Source organism: Puntigrus tetrazona, chromosome 7, assembly GCF_018831695.1.
Source record: "Puntigrus tetrazona isolate hp1 chromosome 7, ASM1883169v1, whole genome shotgun sequence".
NCBI lineage: Eukaryota > Metazoa > Chordata > Actinopteri > Cypriniformes > Cyprinidae > Puntigrus > Puntigrus tetrazona.
This window is the reverse complement of record NC_056705.1, coordinates 37,627,940-37,650,089: the sequence shown is the minus strand read 5'-3', so window position 1 is coordinate 37,650,089 and position 22,150 is coordinate 37,627,940. Positions and strand designations below refer to the sequence as shown.

At 37.8% G+C, this 22,150-nt stretch overlaps 1 protein-coding gene across 3 annotated transcripts in view; it reads left to right on the top strand.

Annotated features, from left to right (window-relative positions):
* The window catches only part of LOC122348025 (trichohyalin), a 170,010-nt gene that overhangs the window by 42,102 nt on the left and 105,758 nt on the right, over positions 1-22,150 (top strand). For all 3 annotated transcript variants that reach the window (XM_043243264.1, XM_043243263.1, XM_043243262.1), the window contains exons 3-4: positions 12,513-12,659; positions 13,319-13,402. In XM_043243264.1, coding sequence (XP_043099199.1) covers positions 12,513-12,659; positions 13,319-13,402 — 231 coding nt within the window. The remainder of the gene's footprint in view (positions 1-12,512; positions 12,660-13,318; positions 13,403-22,150) is intronic.

Genomic DNA, 22,150 nt, shown 5'->3' with positions numbered 1-22,150 from the left:
ATCCAACATTTACATAACAACAGCCACTATTGTGTGTTGTTGCATATACAGTTCATGACCTCGTTCCTGTTTCTTTAAAATCCATGTGTTCCCATTTGTCTTTATTCAGCGTTTTGCACCTGCCTGAACGTGGGGAGGTCCTGAAACGCATAGATACCCCGAGGGTATCTGATGCTTGGTTAGGCAGTTATGTAAACTATAGCATACCTTTAACGCCTACATAAGCAAAGAATTGAATAATTCACAGTGCTTGGCAGATCTGTAATTAAGAGCATCTTGTAGGCCCTCCATTATTCATTTCTGCTGCCCATACGTGATAAACAGAGCTGGCACATCTCATCAAGAGAATGAGGTGACACGATGCTCAGGCCTGACATGGCCACTCGGTGCTTCATTTAGCCTGAAGGAAGGTGAGGTCCTCATGAATACTGTACATACATGTATACGCGCGTTGGCAGTTGGGTGCTAATGTTAGCATGCGCAGCATTGTCTTGTTATTGTGAGTGAAATCCAATTCTATTGGAAAAAGAGTTCCTGATGGATTCAAGTTGGTCAATCGGATTCACAGCAAAAGCTGCTTGGTTTGGCAGTGACTGTGAGCTATGCTTTATATAACGCTAAATTCACAATAGATGATGCTTTTATAAACGGACTTCTTTTAAAACTATTTAAAACTATTTTAAAACTTGTTTTTAATTTTTTTCAATAATCCTTTACATTATAAAACACATGACACTACTACTTCCATTTAATTGTAGCTTTAAAAGTTGTCGTCTGACTAGAATCCATGTTTTAATCTGCCTCAGGTCATATCCTGGTCCTACTAAATTCATCTCTCTTATTTACTGTCCTCTAAGTAAAGGCTCATAATTAAACTGAAGAAGGCCTTGAAACAAAACATGTTTTGTTTGGTGAATAATGTAAAATAAATGCTATGGTTTCATACAAAAATGAAAATGACAAATCTATAGTGAATATACTATACACTATACTATAATATATAATACAATCTTTACATTTTCTGCTTATAATACAGTTTTTTGTTTAAATTACATTTTTACAAGTAAATTTGATTCTACTTTTTGAGAATGACACCTAATTTTTTCACATTAAATGTCAATTGACTTTTTTGTCAATTGCGCTATAAATTCATATGGAATGAGGATCACAGTCTGAAATGGTTATGCAATATGAAAAGCTGATGTTAATTTGAATGAAGTCTTCATTTCTTTGATAGATGCCCTGTGCTATATGGTTGGACTCCACGTCCGCAGACGATGGTGGGGCATTAGAGCTCTTATTGATTTAGCATATTTAAACGGCTCCAAACTAAGAGAAAGGCTTAAAAAAGGGCGCAACTAATTAGTCAGTTGTCAATAATTGACACTAAGATGTATGCAGTGCGACTAGAACTGGCTTTGATTGAAAGGGCCGTTTATCTTTTACAGATCTGACTGTGGATGTGCTTTTTCTTTTCTTTTCTCAAGCGTTTAGTGTAGAGGGAAGTGAATTAGAAGTGAGCTCTGTCGAGTATGATTCATTAACCTAAAGCAGGCCATGTCTGTTTCATCAGTCACTGAATACTCACTAATAGACTATCAAATTGTTGCCTCTGGGTTATGCTGTGATAACCTTGGCCTCAGTCCATACATACACACATATGAGACGCGCTCTGGCAGGGAGTGGGATGATGTCAACTGTCAGGCTTGTGGACAGCGGTTCACTTCATTGTCTAGCCCCCTCCTTTGGAAGTCTGCCGAACACAAAGTGATTCCCAGAGCCGTTTCATGACCTCTCAGTAATTGTGGAAGTCTTTTCTTACACCATTTGTGTTCTGGATATAAAAATGGTTCGTTAAGGAAACTGTGCAAACATGCCTTCCACCTAGCAGATGAAACAGGGTAATGAAATAAAGACTATACCTGTGGACCAGAATGTCATGTAGACCCGGGTCACACTTTAGCCAACGACTTGAAAATGTTAAGTTAAAGTTAATGTGCCAAGTTCTTACAAACTTATAGTACTTACAGTGTTCATTTTTTCATGGTAAAAAGTTTGTTTAGATTTGAACTTTATGCTTCTTGTTTTATCTGTTTTATTACTTCAAGATGGTTGCACCAAATTATTTTAATTTGGCAGACACGTTTTTACAAATGTTAATAATAAAACTACTAGTTTTCTAAAAAAAAGTAATTATAAAGGATTGGTCAAATAATTTTTTTAAGGACCATTTTAATGACCAATTATGTTGTTAGGACAACCCTGGCATTTGACTATTAATTTCTATTTATTTCAAGTCATTATGTATTTTTAATAATTCAATAGATCCTTGATTGACAATCAGGTCACCCTAACAATCACCAACATCTTCTTCATATAATGTAATAATCTATTTGCGCTATAGTGTAGAGTTTCGCAGTAACGGTGTTTATTGAACTCATCAGTGTGACGATGTTTGTCCTTGTGCCATGTCACACTTAGGGGCCATACATGGGGTCATCATTGACCTCTACCTCTCCCTCTCTGTCTTTACCTCTAAATCTCATTTTCAGCGCCACGGCATTGTGTGCAGCGTGCTCTGGCGGCTAAAGGTGCTTGTTAAAAGCTATAACTTATCTCACGTTTGAAGCTAATGGGAAGAACACTGGCCACAGTGAAAAATAAATTACATTTTTTCCCCCTTCCCTTGCGCTGCCCTTCTAACCCATCGCGTAATATGGCAGTGGTAAGAGTATGCATTACAGATCCGAGACATTAGAATTTATCTGTACTGCACAACGCTGACTGATGCATTTGAAAATAATGTACTGCAGTCCCAACATTACAGGACCCTGTAACTAATGGACAGCTCTCGCCTGAGCTCGCCTCTGTATATCATTCAACTGCTGCACCTCATCAAGCCCAGAGTCCTTTACAGAGCAGAACAGAACATCCTTTACTTTCTGTCTTGCTCTTATGGTACGTGTCCACTGATGTGGTATAAATCTGTCCACTGTTTCTTTGGATTTTAGTTTTTGTAAAACGTTCAGCGGTGCATTTATTGTCATACATGTATATGGGTGTTTCTGGGGCACTTTTATTTGACAAAAGTTGATAGATTGATAAATAGATTTACAATTTTAATGTGAACTCTCTTGGAAACTTGTTATCATGCCTTCATTATTTAATTTTGCACGTTTACCTGTATATATATACAGCGAGACACAGAGACTGGAACATGTAAGGTCACAGTCATTTTTAAAGTGTTATTTATAAAGTGTTATGTATAAACTAAAATCACTTGTGTGTAATGGACGATTATATTATTCATATAAAATAACTTAAAGCCAGACTATTTTTTGGCTAGTGACCTTTAATTGGGAGCATAAGAAACTAACAGAATTTCTTTTTTTCTGTCAGACTTTCTGTTTTGTGACTTTGCCCACATCTGATTGGTGCAATTTCAGTTTGAGATCTCTAACTCAGAACATAAGCTGCCCCGGAGCAGGTTAGCTGTGCAAGTGAAAGTTACTATGGCAATGAATGCAGCTAAAAGCCAAACCACTTTCATGGTACTTAAAAACCCAGGATTGTCGCAAACTAAACTGAAACTTACCTGGCTAGCCAACTAATCAAGCTTAATGTTATTTTTGTTTATTAAGCACGTGCTGCAATTGTGTCCTGTGACACTTTAAATGCTGTACTCTTTAAAATCTGTGGGTCTTGATCGGATGCCAGCTGTAAAAAAAATACATTAGTGATTCCAACAATACTGTTGCACAACCATATGTGGCGAAATGCAGGTAACCATGAACATACTCTGTGTTGAATGAACTTATTCCCGGTTGCGTTTTTGTAACCAGCGTACCTTGGGTAAGCAAGGTTTAGGTTGATCAACAGGCCAGGGTTTAGCAGGGTTTAGAAAATTAACCTTGCTTTCTGGAACACGTCCCAGACCCACTATTGTCACAATAAGTATGAACCTGATAAAGTTCCAAATTATGAATAAATTCTGTCATAAGCTGGTTCTTTATGACCCTCTGATTTTCTCGGTCTAGGTAATGATCCTGACACATTCAACACTCTACCAAGGACATCTAGCAATTACCAGCAGTGTAAAACAGTACACTGTTCTGCTCCACAGCACCTTACCTTAAGGTTTTTACATTTTTAATTTTTTATACTAATATATGTGTATAATGTGGACTGATTTAATTATTACTGTCAAGGTTAAGCATTTCAAGAAATCAAAAAAAAAAAAATCAAAACTTTCAGACATGAAGTAAACACAACCAACTCAGTCATACATCAGCATTGAGAGCATAATAAGTGACTGATGAGTCTTCTTTGAAGCAAAGCTATGTCCCAACTCTTTTATCCTCCATCCTGTTTCCACTGTCCATATTTCTTTAATAGTGTTTATCTGAAATAACCATGGCCAGCTGCCTGCTTAAGCTAAATCAGCCCAAAGAAGGAGAAGACGGAAAGGCCAAATGAATTCCATCCACACAGAGGTCAGAGAGACAGAAAGTGCATAGCAATGCAGTTTGGTCAGCAGGCAGGAGGAGATGGGATGCTAATAAGATCACAGAGAGATGGGGAGCTCGGGGCCCTTGGGAAAGGTATAAAGGTGTTGTCTGCGCATTACAAAAAAGGACTAGCTGAAAAAATAATGATGCCTGCCTTAAGGTTTATTAATAATCAGAGGCAGGCTTTTTTGTCCAGAGGATTGTTATGGCGTGGAACCAGCACAAACCAAATCAGAGCAGATAGAGTAGGAAAAGAAAAGAAAGAGAGAGAGAGAGAGAGAGAGATAAAGCAAAAAACAGGAGTTACTTTGATATGAGGCCTCTTCCTTCCACTACTGTATTGGTGTTTGGCTCAGCCGATGTGGTCTCTCATTATCTGCACTCTCCTTTTACTCTTAATGGAATACTCAGATGGTAGGCTACAGCGGCTCACGTTTGGCATGCTTTTCCACCCAGACAATGCCCTTCCTCTAACAAAGGTGCACAGGAGCAGTACTTTGTAAGAGTACCTGAACAGGGCCTCCTCGTCCCCTGTGATAAAAGACCTGAAAGCTCTGTCTTGTTGCCCTCAGCTTAATTGGAAATTCATAGAATAGCTAATGAAATGAGAGACCTGGATGAAGCATGCAGTATTCGGTTTCGCCCATCAGGAAAGACCAGTGCTGCGTTGGCTTTATCATACTGCGGATACCTTAAGTGGATACGATCTTGGTTATGAAAGAGTAATGCGATTATAATGCAACAATGCGGAGTGCCGAGTGCTGCAAGGAGAAAACAAATATGTTCTTAAGCCCTGTGGGTGTGTGAAAGCCAACTGTCAGCAGTACCACCACCAAACCATATGCACATGCTTCACTTTGAAACTCACTTTGTTAAGGTGTTTTGATGTCTATAAGTGAACTACTTTAAACTTCCTAAAAGAATGCACTTGGGAGCCACTGTGTTCAGTCCTGCAAGGAAGTTAATAGTCCTAATCCTGAAGACTTTGATTATCTTGTTCAGGTGTCTTTAGTTAGTAAACTGAAACACAAGTGACCTGTGGCTAAGTATAGTTACCATACTCAGAATTTGAATTGAATTGAGCTCTCAGACTCTGTTGGAAAAAACAGCATATGCTGGTGAAGTATTTTTTGAAACAAAACACGTTTCTTCAAAACATACTTTACCAGCATATGCTTTTTTTTTCAACAAGGCATACACACCAGAAACAGTGGGCAGGCATGTTGCTGCATTGCCCAGGAAGCAGTTGAGGGTTTGATGCTTTTCTCAAGGGTCTCACTTTAGTCTAGGTGTTGAAGTTGGAAAAGAGTGCTGGTCATTTACTCCCCCCACCTACAATCCCTATTGGACCTGAGACTCAAACCCGCAACCTTATGTTTTAGGTGTGTATGAACGGCGCTGGAAGTGAAGTCTTCATGAAAGTAGCTCTCCAGAAACAGGGTTGGCTCTCTGGTTTAACAATGTTTTTTCAAGGCCAGCAAGGACTGATCCTACATGCTCACCAAGTCATACTGGGTTGTGTCAAGCCATGTATGGGTGCAGATATTATTCAGTTTGTCTTTACAGTGGTACAGATATCTGCTGTCATTGCTTTAGATGAATGGCATGGAGAATCAGACTGGAGTCCTTTAGTAACTGGCCTATGTAGAAAACTTTGCTGGGAATGGTTTTAAACCAGGAAAGCGCTGAAATGCATTCTGGGTAGTTATCAGATTGTGTTGCAGCATTAAAAGGTCGACTGTGCCTGATGCAAAATGGAACCGGTTAGAGGCTGTCCCAATTTTAGAAAATCCCTGCTGCCTGATTGTCTCCTGAAGTGGCCTTGTGCTGCTCACATTTTAATGGTCCACTAGAGGATTTATTTGATTATTGCCTTTATTTCTTTTTCTACATGTTTTTTTTTTCTGTGTCTGGCTATCATTTATAATTTCCCAAACTGCATCCATTGCATCAGCTTGATTTAGACGGATCTGATGGAGTCAGAGTGCTTTTTTCATGGTAAATAGCTCGTGTTTCAATGTCAAGGTATTAATGGCAAAATTGTGCCTGGTATATTTTCATTTGCTGACTATAACAGCCCCAGAACGTAGTCATTGTGTCCTACCCCACCCCCACCCCATATTCCCCTCTCTCTGTAGCTTTGATGTGTGCTATCAGTAAGCCACATCGCTAACACCCCTCTGCACCCCAAACCACTCCATGTCAGCACCTTTTGATGTAGCCTATGTGCACATCCAAATAGAATTTTTAACAAGCTGCCATTATCATTTTGATTTCTGCCTGAATGAAAAGAGTGACCTCTGGCATTTGTGCGAAGAGCGAGGTGGAGGAGGCAGTGCAGGGAGATACGGCTCATTGACATTAAACCCAATGTTGTGTGTGTCGTTTCTGAGATTGTAGCATTCTGTCACAGGAGTGAAAAGAGATGACAGACTTTCAGATATGGCCTCTGTGTTTATTCAGCAAGCTAAGTTGACACATGAGCTTTTTCTGTCTCTGATTTGCCCACGGAAGAGAACAGTCATTTTATGTAGATGAGTTCATTTGTAAATTTTTGCACTTAGAAAAACACTCCTATCAACTAGTCAGAGGGTTTGGTAAGGGTTTAAGTTAAGAGTTAATAGATTTAAGGGTTTAAAGGGTTACTCTACCTAGGACTAGGTGATAAATCACATGCTATATTCATGTGCGTCTAGTAAGTAAAGCCGGATCCTTGATTAGCGGTAAATCTCCATCACCTGATGTAAAATCAAGTGGCAGTCAATACACAGAGCCGTAGATCACTGATAAGCTACACAATAACCCGTTCAGTATCGCAAGCGTATCGCTTGATATTGTGTATCCTGTGATATTGTGTACCCAATGTGATATTGCGTAGACTGTCAGTGATCTATGGTTCTTTGTATTAACAGCTGCTTCATTTGAAAACAGGTGATTTACCGGACACCAGATTTACTGCTAATCAAGGAACTGGCTTTACTGACTAGATGCGCACGATTATCCCATGCGATATATATCGCCCATTACCTTACTGCAATTTTGTCATTAATTATCCCTATGTTGTTCCAAACCCATAAAAGCTTAGTTTGCCTTTGGTACACAATTACCAATATTTTGGATGAAAACCAGGAGGCTTGTGACTGTCCCATTTACTGCCAAACAATTGCCACTCTGAAAGTGCAGAAAAGTAAGAAAGATGTAGTCAGTAGTTCTGTGTTAGTTGCAATGAAAAGATAAGTCTTGTACGTGTAAATGAATGACAAAATTTTCATTTTGCGGTCGAGTAACGTTTTAACCTTTTTTAAGGTTTCAGGTTCAAGAAAATATTTTGATCCTGAAAAGTCCTGTCACGTCCATGTAGAAAAAAACAGCATATTCTTTGAAGCATAGCAGCTGGCCATGTGCTGGTCCCAAGCAACTAGCTCCTGCTCAGGACCAGCTCATAACCAGCTTATAACCAGCTCATGAGGACCAACTGCCATGCTTTAAAACATACCTAACCAGCATATTCAGTTTTTTTTCCACAGGGACTACAGAACATAGAGTACATTTAACAATAGCTGAACTAACTTGAAAAATGCATACTTTGGCCTTATGTTAGTTGGAGAGATAACTTTACCAATGTGTTTTATTGGTTATTTGACATGTTTGAGATTTACATGCAAAAAAAAACACATATACATTATCAAGATAGTTGGAAAGTATAACCTTACTTGTGACTAATGAACTTTAATAAGAATAACTTCAGTGTTAGCTGTGCCACGCAGTTAAGTTTTCTATGTGTATTTACACTTTGATATGGCTGACACAGAAAAGCATCTAGCAGATACTCGCCAAAAAGTTGTAATGTTATGGTGCTGAATTGTTAAATATAGTCATTATTTTGTTTTCTTTGCATACAAAATTTCTTGTAGATTCATAATATTCAGATTGAACCACTTTCATACTTTTCTGGACCTTGACAACGTTCATTACTTGGCAGTCAATGGGACAGTCACAAGCCTTACGGTTTTCATCCAAAATTTCTTAAATTACGTTCCGAATGATCTCTATGCATGCATTTAATGTTAGAAATGACGTGAATTAAAGGTTGGAGTATCATGTTGCAAACTTATTCTGCTAAAAGCTATTTGGCCAGACACAAAACCCACACTACCTTGTTGGAGGTGAGATACATAGGACATAATGTAATTCTGTACAAAAAAAGCTATTTGTAACAGCAGATTAAAAAGAAATCCCATGGCCCTAGCTGGACAAAGTACTTCTCTTCTTTTTTCTATCCATCCATTTTTTCTTTTAGCTCCGCAGACAAAGTTGCAATTAGCATGCTAATGCCGACATCTGAACCTCAAAAGCTATAGAGTCAGTAGGAGGCTTTTCTGGGTGTCTGGAGATAACAAAGGACCTTTTACAAAAATTACTAGATGAAACACTGCCATTTATTCTGAAAGGCCTGATTTCTTCAAGATATGGATATTTGGCTGTTTTTAATCTTCTTTACTCAATATGCTATTGAGGTTGTGTATGTGGGTTTATGGCTCGTTGTGGTTAAGTTGCATACACTTTACCATTCTCCTTTGGTTAGAATACAGTGGATCATCCGGGTTTTCTGATGCATTTTAGAGTCTGGAGTGGTTCATTTAGGAATCCTACCTGGTTGTCTTTTCAAAGAGTTGAAGGATCAAAGGATCTCCTAATGCAGAGGTGCTGGGCACTATCTAAGACCTGTGGTTCAAACATGGCTGGTCTTAGCATCAGGTCAGAAATAATGAAGAGCGCATAATAGCCCTATCAATGGGACCTTGGAGACCCAAGTACTCAGAAGAAACAAAGAAATGTATGCAGTGCTACAATTGAGAAAGAAAATTGGCGTTGTCCTTGATTATGCAGGCAAAGGGAAACAAATGGTGTGATAGGTGCCATGCTAGAACTCTATAAGGGGTCTTCTGTGATCAAAGCAGCTGGGGCCCAGTCTTTGCTGAGCCCTCCTGTGCAAACTGTTGGTTGTAAGAGTAGGAAATAATGGAAATAAAAGCAGGGCTTTCCACTTTAATGTCCTGCAGTAGACCTGATGTCCATTAAAAGTCCTGCTGTCTATCTTACATTAAACCACTAAGCTTTGTCGTGCATTTTATGAGGTGCTTACTGTCATTTAGTGCTTAAAAGTTTTGAGCATTAAAACCGAAGAGAGAATAAATTTTGAAAAAAATCTTTTTGTTACAAACTTTGCTCGAATTTGTCAGAAGATTTCAGTATGATGTAGAACAATTAAATTCTTCCAAGTAAAGTGTACAATTTCTAAAAATGGTATGGTTCTATATCCATATAGATTGCCAACAGTTGTTTTAGTTTTCAATTGTACTAAGAAATTTAAAGTGTAACTTCTAAGACTTCTGAGAATGTTGGTTCTTCAGTGAAATGTCAACAAACATATGCAATATCAAATTGCTTAAAAGGATATTTTAGCCAAAAATTAAGATATTGTCATAATTTAGGCCAAATCCTAATTCTATTTTATACACTTTCCCCTACGAATTGGGACACCGCTACTATGACATCACATGTCATCATACGTCGTCTAGCTCCTACAATGCATATTAATGCCCCATGACTATTTAAATAATGAAATATACTAACATGCAGTCAGTAACATTTAAAAGAACATTCCACTTTTTTCAGAAAGGCTCGTTCTCCAACTCCCCCAGAGTTAATAAGTTGAGTGTTACTGTTTTTGAATCATTCAGCCGATCTCCGCACCATTGCCACCAACAGCCAGACACTCTTGCTTGCACAGACTATTTTTAAACTATTTTTTGTGTCTCTTTGTTCACTCAGACAACCATGTTGCCGCTGTAGCCAGGTTATGCGGGGAAATATCATACCCCTTCATTTGAAGTATGGTCCCAAAAAATCTTTATCTGGGCCTTCCCCTTACCCCTACCCCTCCAACTAAAAGAGAATCGAGACAGCCCTATCCCTTCAAGTGAACTCGAAAAATGAGGGGAAAGGGGTAGAAATGAGACTGGCCCTTACTCACACTTATGTTGAATAAAACCTGTATGATTTGTTTATGGATACAAGTGTGTTCTTGTGATACCATACAGTGGTATCAATATATGAGCAAAAACAGCTGAAAAAGTCTTCAAAATATAATTTATTGTATCCCAAGGACAAAAGTAATATTCACTGTAAATATGAGTATGAAAATGTGAGCATGTTCAAACATCATTATTTTAGTACTAGCAATAGCATTGTGCTATAAGCTACAGTGAAATTCACCAACATTTATGGTATTAATTTTCACTTCTCACTCATGTTTCAGTTAATATCTGTAACCTTCGCTTCATAAGCCATAGATCACAATCTTCTTTGGATTTCATACAACAGTCTAAACGCAATTAAATGTCGATTTGATCATTCAACAGTTTACAAAACAGCCCTTCTGTTTATTGCTCTCAAATGAGTTCTCTCGCTTAGCAACATCAGATGTTCAGTCTGATGGAAGACAGTGCCTGGAGAAATTGATTTCCTTACCCTTCTGTATCACAATCTGATTTATCGGGGCACATTTTAGATGTTCATTAAAACATCTTTATGTGTGTTATCTAAGATTTGCCTCACTGATGTGCCCACTTATGCTCTTTGTTATACGAGATAGGCCTCTTCAGTGCATAGACTCATTTTGCTTCGAGTTCTGATTGGGCGACTTTGACCTTTTCGTTTTTTCTTTTGTAACAGGATACTTATAGTTCACCGTGTGATTGTTGCTTCCGAGGTGAATCCTATTGTGTCTTCTCACTTCTGCTGCACCTCTCACAGTATCTCATATTGTGACCCACAATTGCAGAGGCCAATTTAGTAGTGGAAAATGGATTCATACAATCGCTGGAGTTCACCTACAAGTACCACAATGACACACTCTCAAGCAATTCTATATGACTGATATGTGATGCATCACAGAATGGTGTCTTTTCTCTTGTATTAATGCATTGACATTATATGTGGAGTTTTAAGAAGGTGTTGGTGTTCTTTGTCGACATAGTGTTAAAAATCAGTTTAAGTTTAAATAGGGTTTTATGTCTATGCTTTTTTTGTCTATTTTTCTGTCATGTAGGCAACACCACCTGTCAAAAGCGTGAAATAAGGTTTTTGAATATTTTTAAAAGAACTCTTGTATGCTCACTGAGGCTACATGTATTCTATACATTTGGTTTTATATATATATATATATATATATATATATATATATATATATATATATATATATATATATATATATATATATATATATATGTATGTATGTGTATTATTATTATTTTTTTATTATTATTATGTTTTACCAATTTAACTTTTCCAGTTTAACAAATTTAAGTCTTTGTGTTTCAGTACATTTTAAAACGTATTTTTTTCCTGTTACACAAAGCTGAATATTCAGCTTCATAACTCCAGTGTCCAATGTAACATAATCCTTCAGAAATCAGCCAAATATGCAGATGAATTCGTGAATTTTTTTGTGCTTCCTAACACCTTAATTCTACCATTAAATGTTGGACAAATATTCAGCAGGGATGCTATGTCATAGTGCCAAATTAACTGTATTTATTTTACACTGGTTTTATCTGTATTATTAATTTTGTACTTTGAGATACATGTCACAAACATTTCCCTTCTATTTTTTTAACTGTCATACAAAATACGTAAATTAAGCAAATAAATAAAAATATATTTTTTTTGTGGTTCCATACAGTTGATGTTGTGGTGGGAGATTTTATGATATTTGAGCTTTAGACGTGTTTGGACATGTGTAGGTGATTTCTACACAATTTCTCATGTGCACAAGCTTGTCAGGTTGAACTTGTCACTGCTAAAACCCAGACCTCTTTTGTGTGATCTTACTGTGTCCGAGTGTTTGTTTTGAGGTTCTTAATATTTAATACCCTCACAAACAACCATGCAACTCAACACATAACAATCTTTTGACATAGCAGTGGTCATGTGTTGTAGATGGAGGAGCGAGAGGCTCTGATCCTGGAACTACAGGATGTCATCACTGAGCTACACCAGGACATGTCTCTGAAAGGACAGCACGAGCTCCAGCAGCTTCAGCAGCTCCTTCAGCTGGAGGCCAAAGTCAAAGAGCTTCAAGAGCAGGTATCAGAAACACTGCAGATTATTTTTAGAATTTTTTAAGAAACTGAATTGTATTATTTGTGTGTGTGTGTGTGTATACACACACACACACACACACACATATATATATATTTATTTTTTTTTGTGTGTGTGTGTGTCTGTTATCCATGCACTTCAAAAAATTCTTCTTAGCCCTATAAATGTTCTTTATATAGTCCTCTCCTCCTCCATGTGAGTGAGAGAGCAACTAATTTAGTGTGCTGAGCATCTCATTGACTTTTCAGAAGGTTCAGTGTGAGAACAGAATCACTGTAGGGATGAAGCTGTAGAGCAAACCGTTCAATCAGCTCAATGTTCCCCTTCAGCCCAGATGACTGGATGAAGGATTGGCATGTCAGGTTTTGATTGAAGAAGTCTTTCACAGGCATAACGGTTGATAAAACTACAGCAGGCTTTCTCTGGCACTCACAATGATGCAATGTCCAAATAAACCCGAGGAGATTAGTAAATTGAAGGGTTTGTATATCATTTGGATATAAGAACATTGACAGCGTCTACATTTGTTTTGTGGTTTGACTTTAAGTTGTCAAGTTTAGCAGTACGGTTATTACATTGCTCCCTGATAGTCCTGTGCCCATTAGAGGTACATATTAAACAAACGTTGTTTTTCATCTGTTCAGGTGCAAGGTTCAGAGGGGACTATAGTGCAGCTGAGACTAGAGTTGGCAAAGAAAGCAGAGAGCAGCAGTGCCACACTGAATGTCGTAAGTACCCTCAAAGGCAAGCGTTTGTTTATGAGTGTGTGTTCACACCTCATTTACTCTTAACCTGATGTCAGCAAATGTAACAAATGGAAAAACGTGTTAAATAGGGGTTGGGGTTTTTAATATTTTAAATACTGAATGCACTCAAGGCCATGTTTTAAACAATGCGAAGTAGATAGCCAAAAACACTGCTGATTATGGATAAACTGAAGTAGCTTGCTGCATTAGTATAACCAAGTTAAGTATGTTATTATTAATAATTATAGTAAACTAATTTGTCACCAAGTAAAGTGGTTTATTAGTCTGACTATTATGCTGTGTATGTATTAATCTATTCAGCTATTCAGCCGATCTCTGGGTCTGGCGAAAACACTTTTAGTGTAGTTTAGCATAGACCATTGAATCCAATTCTCTTCTGTAGTTGTATTGTCTAGTAAGACCGGTGGGAAAATGAAAAGTTGCCGCAGCAGGTGCAGTGAGAGAAGAGTCAAGTTTTAAAACTCTTTGATCATTTTTGAACATGATGCTACTGGTCTAATAGGATTCAATGATCTATGCTAAGCTATGCTAAAAGTGCTATCTTCAGACCCGTAGATCGGCTGAATAGATTGAAAAATAGTAAAACTCAATTTTATTAACTCTGGGGGAGTTGGAATGAGCCTTTTTCCAAAAAAAGTTGAGTGTTCCTTTAAAGGGTACATTTATTTATTATAGGACATAGTACTTGGATTAACCCTGTTAAGACAGACATAAAGAATAATAGCATAATAATAACATAAAATTTAATACATCAGACTTTTTTTTGGCTCTAGTGTCACTTACGAGATATAGAAAAAAACACCTACATTTTAATCAGAAGCCCAAACTGAGCAAAAACATGCAGTTTGTTGAAATTGCCGATATTTATAGGGCCAGAAGTAACGATTATGATACAGAGACCGGAGCGTCTCATGCACACAGATACGAAAACCCACATCCCATTGAGTGATTGGAGGAGCAGAGAGAGTCTGTGTGGAAAGTTCTGATGAGGCTGAAGCAGGAGCTGAATTGAGCCACTGTCCCTCCTCCATCCCTCATCTGCGGGCTGCTGACATCTTCAACCATCTGGCTGAAAGCCCAGAGACACTGGGAGTCAGTTAGCTCTAATGAATTGTAATATTGTGCAATTTCAATCAGGCTCTAGTTTGGTATAATTATCATATAATTTCTGGATAGGATTAGATGGCAATTAAATCCGAATTGGAAAGAGGTCAGCTGTAGAATGAATAGACAGACAGTGATGAAGTTCTTTTTGTTTTTGTCTAACACGAAAATTGTTCCAAGGAAATAGAGTGTTTTTTCTCAGTCGGTTATTGGATTTGGTGTGGTTGGATGCAGTGATTCAGGATGTAATTACGCATGTCGTTTCATGTTATTAGGTGACGTCTCAAGATTTTTTTTCTCTGAAGTTGGTGACCCTCAAATATCAAGGGTCTTAGGGTGGTTTGAGATGGTGTAGGTGATTGATTTGGCTGTTTAAAAGCCTTAAAGTGTCTCATCTTCTTCATTGTGGAATAGAGTGGTTTCAGGATTTGTTTGGGAGAGGTGAAATGTTACCCAGCAAACTTTAGAGGAATGGTTCACGAGTTTTGATAAGCTTGTCATCTGCAGTACTTATGAAATCTATTTCGCCCATGTTCTTATGCAGACGTAACCATTTATTGTTATTAATGCGCCTAACCAAAATCTACTCTTTCTTCTCAAACTAATAACTAAATTTGAATATATTAAAAATGAAGTACAGCAAAGGATGCAATTATTGGAAAATGAATGAATGAATGAAATGAAAATTGAGTGTGCCTGGTCAAGGAAAATGCACAAACGTATATGGCAATCTACTCTTTATATTTGTATTGATTTAATTTGGTTTTGAAAATCTTTTATACCATTATACAGTACATTAGCATTTATCAGTCATTTATTAGACATTTTATCAAAAGCGACTTACAAATGATGCCAATAGAAGCAATCAGACCAACAAAATAACAATATTATGTAAGTGTTGTGTCTTGGTTAATTTAATACAGTACACATAGCAATTTTATTTTTCTGTAGTAAATCAAATATAATGAATAAATAAATAAAAAGAAAACAAGTAGAGAGAATAGAACATAATTGAGAATGCTAGATTTAGAGGGTAATTTTTTAAATAAAAAGAAAACAAGAACATAAAAACATTAGTTTTAGAGGGACAGGTGTAGGTGGAAGAAAAGTTCTTTTTGTTTAAAGAAATGTTTCAACTTAATGACTTGAGATGCCATGTGGTGTAACCATCAAGTAAAAAATAATAAGCTATTCAATTTAAAAGGTCCTATAAATAACATGAATATACTGTGTGTGCGTGTAGGATCATGTCAAAACAGCTTAGGGTTTTTTTTTAAAGGATTGTTCTTTTAAATTTGTTTTTTTTAATATGATGTCGGAGAGTTGCATCATTCTGATATTTTTATCTGTATGCCCCCTCAAAAATATATTTTATAGATTTTTTTATGTTTTTTAAGAAAGTTCTCACCATACAAAATGTGTGTTTATGTTATTGTGTGAATGAATAGTGTTTTAAACGTATTGTAGATGAAGTGAATAGTTTTAGACCAAAAAGTACTTTCATAACACTGGTCTGTCGTATAGTTTAGGACAACTGGGACTATAATTCACTAGTTGAATAGTCTACTTCTGTGATGCTTTACAAATAAAGGCTTTTTAAAGCTAATTACAATGTGAATTATTCCTATATTTTGAAAAATTGTGGCAATATGTAAAGGAAGCAGTTTTATTCCTGTAGAGCCGATGGCCAAGTAGAAGAGGAAGGTTATCTATGTCAAACCACTTGCTCTAACTGCCCACTCTTTGGGTATTTTCCAGCTGCCCCAGGGGCTGTCAGGATCCTTACCCTTGTCTTCTATCTCCCTACTTTGCTCTTCTCCTCTCTCCTCCCCATCATTCTTGCCCTCACTGTAGCGGAAACGCATTGCAAAGGAGAACCAAAGTCACACAACATTAGTTTGGTAGTAGCAGCAGCAACAGAAAGCCATTACTCTTCCCTGACAGTATCAAAGAGAACAGTGGAGCTGGGGTGCGGCCGGCCCCCCTCCCTCTCGCTTCCTCAGCTACACGCTGCTCGCAGGAAATTGCCTCATACTTCAGTGCGCAGGAGGTGACACGCTGGTGACAACCACGCATGTGTCACTTTCAGGGTCTGGGTGGGAGCAACCCCTGAATTCGGAGACAAGTGCTGCCCAGGGAGTCGCAATGGGTTACGGCGTCTTGGAGGGCTGTTTCTGGGCTGATACGGTGTCTTAGAAGTGCAGCAGGGTTTGGAGCTCCGATGCTGGATCCCATACGAAGGTCAAGAGACTAAGAGTCAAGATCGGATTGAAGTGCTCCTAGACTTGTTGTGCGACACCACTCTTTCGAAGGTGACGCCTAACAGGCGGTCTTGCTATAAACGTGTGCACTGAGCTACACACTCACCGGTGAAGAGCTGTTGTGCCTTTGACCCCGTCTTTTAAAGCACAGGGGCAAATTACATCCCAAGATAATAGAGCACGGCGGTGATGATGTGTTTTTGCAGGCCTAGGCCAACACAGAATTTAGCATCCCCCCAGCCTCAGATATCATGCTCACACAAAACATTGGCTAAACGTCTCATGCATATGGCACACAGAAGTGGACGTTCCACCCGGACGTTCTTTAACGTTCCACCTGAAAACAAATATGCTGTGGTGCCTAACCCCTCACGAAAGAAGAAAGTGGTTGTGCTTACAACTGTCACGACGAGCACTTATCAGTATCGACTAAATGCTGGATTTTTGAAAGTATGTCAAATATTTGCATTTCACGGCACAGAATCTTTAAAATATGTCTGAGAGTTAAGCTGTCAGTCTGAAGGTCTGGCTATGCGAGAATAGCATCACCCTGGTTCACACTAGCTTTTGAATTATTAATAACATTTATGAATTCTGAAAACTAAATACAATCGGCAGACATAAAGTTAAATGTAGACTTTAAATGAACTACACAACGGTCACATGACTTTAACTTTAACACTATGAAACATCTGACAACTCGTTATTTAAAAACACTTCCCCTGAAAGTTTCGTTTAAAACAATTTGCGGAGAGCTCTTCTAAACATAATGAGGCTGGGAAAGCAACTAGTGAATGATTAAGTTTACCAGCTCGGTGTGATGATGTCCCTGACAACATGTAGCCACCATCTTTTTCAAGACAAGGGAAAACTTAAAAAAATACAGTTGTACTTAAAACATTATTAAAATTCTGCGATCATTTACTTACACTTATTTAACGTTATGCCATTCCAAACCTGCAAAGAATTTCATTGTTCTGTGGAACGCAAAAGAAGATATTAAAGAACACTGCAAATTGTATTCCATTCAAAGCCTTACGGTTTTGAAATGGAAAGAAGAGCGAGTAAACGATGACACAATTTTCATTTTTGAGTGAACTATCTCTGTAATTAGCGTAAGTGAATTGGGCATTGATAAAACATCTACTACATGGCAAAGAAATCTTTAGGTTTTCAGAACCAAGTTACATGTAGTTACATCATCTACCAGCAGGGGTTAATAAGGCCATGCTAATCATGCTAACACTGACCCTGTGCTTTCCATAGCTCTGGAAAGGTTTGTTAAAGGTTGATAGAGTTGCATTTTTGGGTTTTTCAAGGCTGTTGCTACAACCACATATCCCTCTTTTCTCTCACTCGACATTAAGCTGCAGACCTATGGAAGAGCGGGATGTTTATTGCTATTCTACAGCAAGCCTTTGTTACAATTGTCTGCGTTGTCCGTCCTCTTCTCCTTGCACCCCCTCCCTCCTTTAATTTGGCGCAGGGTTGGGGGGTATTGCGGCAGGGGCCGGTGCGGTGGCCGCGGCTGTGTGATTAGAGCGAGAGTGCTTCTCAGCAGGACTCTCTGTTTTATATTCATCAAAAGCGCTCTCTTTGATTTGCTCCTCCTTGACGTGTGGCGGCGCAGGCTGTCGCACCGCTGCTGAGGAAATCATGCGCTTACAATGTCCCAAACCCCTCCTCCTCCTCCTCCTCCACCAATTCCCTTTCTTAGCCAGCTCCCTCACATCCCCCTCCCACCCCCAAAAGACTCCTCTGCCCAGCCCTCAGGCTGCTCTGCCATCTTATTAATTTCTCTATTATTACTAATATCGCCTTTTTCCCTCAGATGGGCCGACTTTCTCCAAGGTCACTGTGAAAGATTTGCTGAGCTGAACTTGAAATACTCCCCTGTTACACTGAAGCCCAAATATATTGGCTTAAATTTAGATCTTTGGTTTTGTCCATTTCGTGGTGAAAGGTTTTTTTGCATTTCTTTGTCCATATTTCAGTGATATTTGGAGAATTCACAAAATGTGTATTTTCCTTTTAATATGCATTATTTGTATTGTTAATACGTATACAAGCCTTGTGTTTTTAAACAATTTGATGTGTTTACCCATTTATAATCATGCTCTTCAGCCATTCAGTATGTTTAATATACATTAGAGAGAGATTCAAAATATGGGACGTGGACAAAAGTATGTACTGCGTCAGGCTCAAAGCTTGTATGCTAACCACTTTGCCCTGTTTCTAACTGAATTTAGCAATTTATTCAAACTCCACAGTTTTGTGGCATTTTGCTTTTCAGAGCAGTTTTTGGCATTTGCACTATTTTTATCGCCGGGGGACTGTTTGAGAGTAGACAGGAACCACTTGGGAGAAAAGGGCAGAGTGAAACTGGAAAATGACGCATGTCAGAGCAAGTGCTGTTCCAGCCACGTCTCATTTTCTGTAATAGAGCTGTAGATAAATTAATTGACTGAATTAATTACATAGTATGCTGATTAATTCATCAAATTAATTGCTATGAATTCAATTACTGATGATATTATATTGGATAGGTGGATTAGTAAGTATGAACAGACATTAAGTAATATGAGTAACCTTTTTCTGTGCTCTGTGTGTTAACAAAAATTGAGAGGTTTGGACTTTTTTTTTTTCACTAAATGTTTAACATTGCAACTTTTTCTTTTCTTTTTTTCAGAAATTCTTCTGTGTTTTCACTTTTCTGATAATGAAATAAAGGCATTAAACATTTATTTGATTTTAATCAAATGTAAATTAAATCCTTTTAACTCTTTTGAAAAACAAATAGGTTTATTGTTGAATTTATTTAATAGAAGTAGAAAAAAAATATTTGGATATTCTTTTTAAAAAGTTTAATAATAATTGATTTTTCCTTACAATTAAGTGGATAATCTGTTTGTAGTAATTATTTTAATTATTTAATAGTTTAATTTAAATTTGATAGAAAATGGAATATATAAAGCAAACATTTTACTGTGTTTGAGTAACATATTTATGTTACATGTTAAACCATACTTTTATTTTGACAAGTTGCCATCTGTGTATACTGTATACTAATTTTATCAAAACGGTAAAATTCTCATGAAGTGACTCTCACAAGCATGTGAGGAGATTCATGTGTTCATGTTGTCATATAATGAGAAGCAGAGTATAAAAATCATGGCAAGTGTCACATGTGCTTCAGTGTTTGTATAGTAAACAAAACCTCATCTTCACTGTTCTTTTCGCATTTTAATATTTACAGACCCATATCACAATCCGAATTAAGTTAGAAAATAAGAAATAAGCCAGGTTTCCATTACCTTCCATTACCTGATTCCATTACGAATTGAATATATGCCAATTTTGCAAAAACACCCATATGCGTTTATTCCAGGCATGGCTCTCACCAAAATCCTTTGCCATGACAAGCAAACCTCCTGATTTTCTGCACTTGCTTGGTAGCCCACCCGGTACAGAACTGCGCTTGCAAAGTGGAGCCTTTGGGTACTATTCAAACAAGAGTCACATTAAAATCTAGCGAGCTAAAATGCAAAGATTGCTTCATCAAACAAGGATAGGGTTTAGTGTAGTGTATTTTCAAAAACAATAGTGTAAACCTTTTAGCTTCACTCGCCTCAAATTTAATTTCCGAACTGCCACATTGCATAACCGTCCATTGCAAAATTCACATTCTTCTAATTTCGGATAAAACTAAACAGGCTTTTAGTGTCGCTTGTTACACATTTCACTTGATGACGTGTTGTGATAGGTGCTAGGAGAATCATACTTTCACTTTTGGAGACATGGTGCAACAGGCATGTGTTATTTTTTTCACACAACAACTAAGAAACCGTCATCTAATTTTTAGTATTATTTTCAAAAATAGTACGGAAAACACTGGCTCTTTGAGGCTGTATGTCACCAGTAGCCACTAAGGATCAGTGGTCAAAGGTTAATGAAGCTGGACCTATAGGCATTCCTCACTCGAGTTGTTGTGACGTGTAATTTGTAGTCTTATTTTAGTTCTTACATGATAGTTACTGATATCGGATGGAATAGGTTGGTTTTATCTCACACTTAATGAGCTTCCAGTCTCATCCCATCCGCAAGCGTTTACATTGGAATCTCATTACCCAGAGCAGCCATACAGTCAATACAGCAGAGTCTGTGAAGCCTCCAGCTAAACTCACACACACTCATTTCTCTCTCCGTACAGCTCATTCACCGCACAGCTCGAGGGATTTCTTGTCACACGCGTTCGTGTTTGAACTGCTCCGGTCCGAGTGCGGCCAGGAAATTAACTTTGTAAATTATTAAAGCTATTTCCAACTCCGCAAACATTGTCAAGGAAAACACAACGAGCATAAGAATGCACGAGTGCGCACGGATGTAAGTGTGCATACACACGCGTGTGTGCTCAAGGTCCATGGGGAGGAATGGACCAACAGAGGCCGTTTGCTTGGTCCAGAAGTGGACGACTAACAAGGTCAATTCAGCCTCAAGGTCGGGAGGGAACAAACGCTCTGTAATATTTCACAAGCGTCTCAGTGGACGCTCAAACAAATGCACACACACACACACAACACACACTCCTTCAGTAAGTGAAAATCATCATGAAGTGCGCCATTTGCATTCAGGGAGAGCAGCAGCAGAATGAAAATCAGGGTTGTGTGCTCGAGCCGTGCATTTCATTTCTCACCTTCAGCAGCATCTAATTCAGCCTCCAGTGCCTCCCACATCATGTAATGTACTATATGCAGGTGAGGATACGAAGGCTTCTTTGTCAAATACGAATAAATGTGTGCCACAGCAATGGTTGAGTCCTCTACCGGAGACTTTGTGAACTAGATCTAGCATGGCTAGGAATGGAAACTCATCTACATTATTTTGGATTTTTTCCCTTGAGATTGCAAAGATTTGGAAAAAACACCTGGTTCTTGTATATGGGCTCTCGACCAAAACGTATCATGCTATTACTATACATACAATGACATTACTAGTGTATTTGGTACATATTGCATTAAACTTTTGAACTTTTGCATTAAAGGCTTTTAATACTTTATGATCATGTGTGTTCAAATATGATTAATATGAAACATAAAAAAGCATTGCAAAAAATTTATGTTTAGATATAGTTTTGTATGAATTAAAATAATTCCTTGTGTAAAAGAACTACACTTTAGCATACTTTCAAAATATGAAAATACTGTACTATATTTTTGTGGGTAATGTTTTTGGACACGATGAATAAATGCATGTTTATTAAAATTACATGTAAATATGTTGTAGTTTAATATTATATTATATTATTATATAATTTCGCCGTCACAACCCTAAAATGAACCCTAAA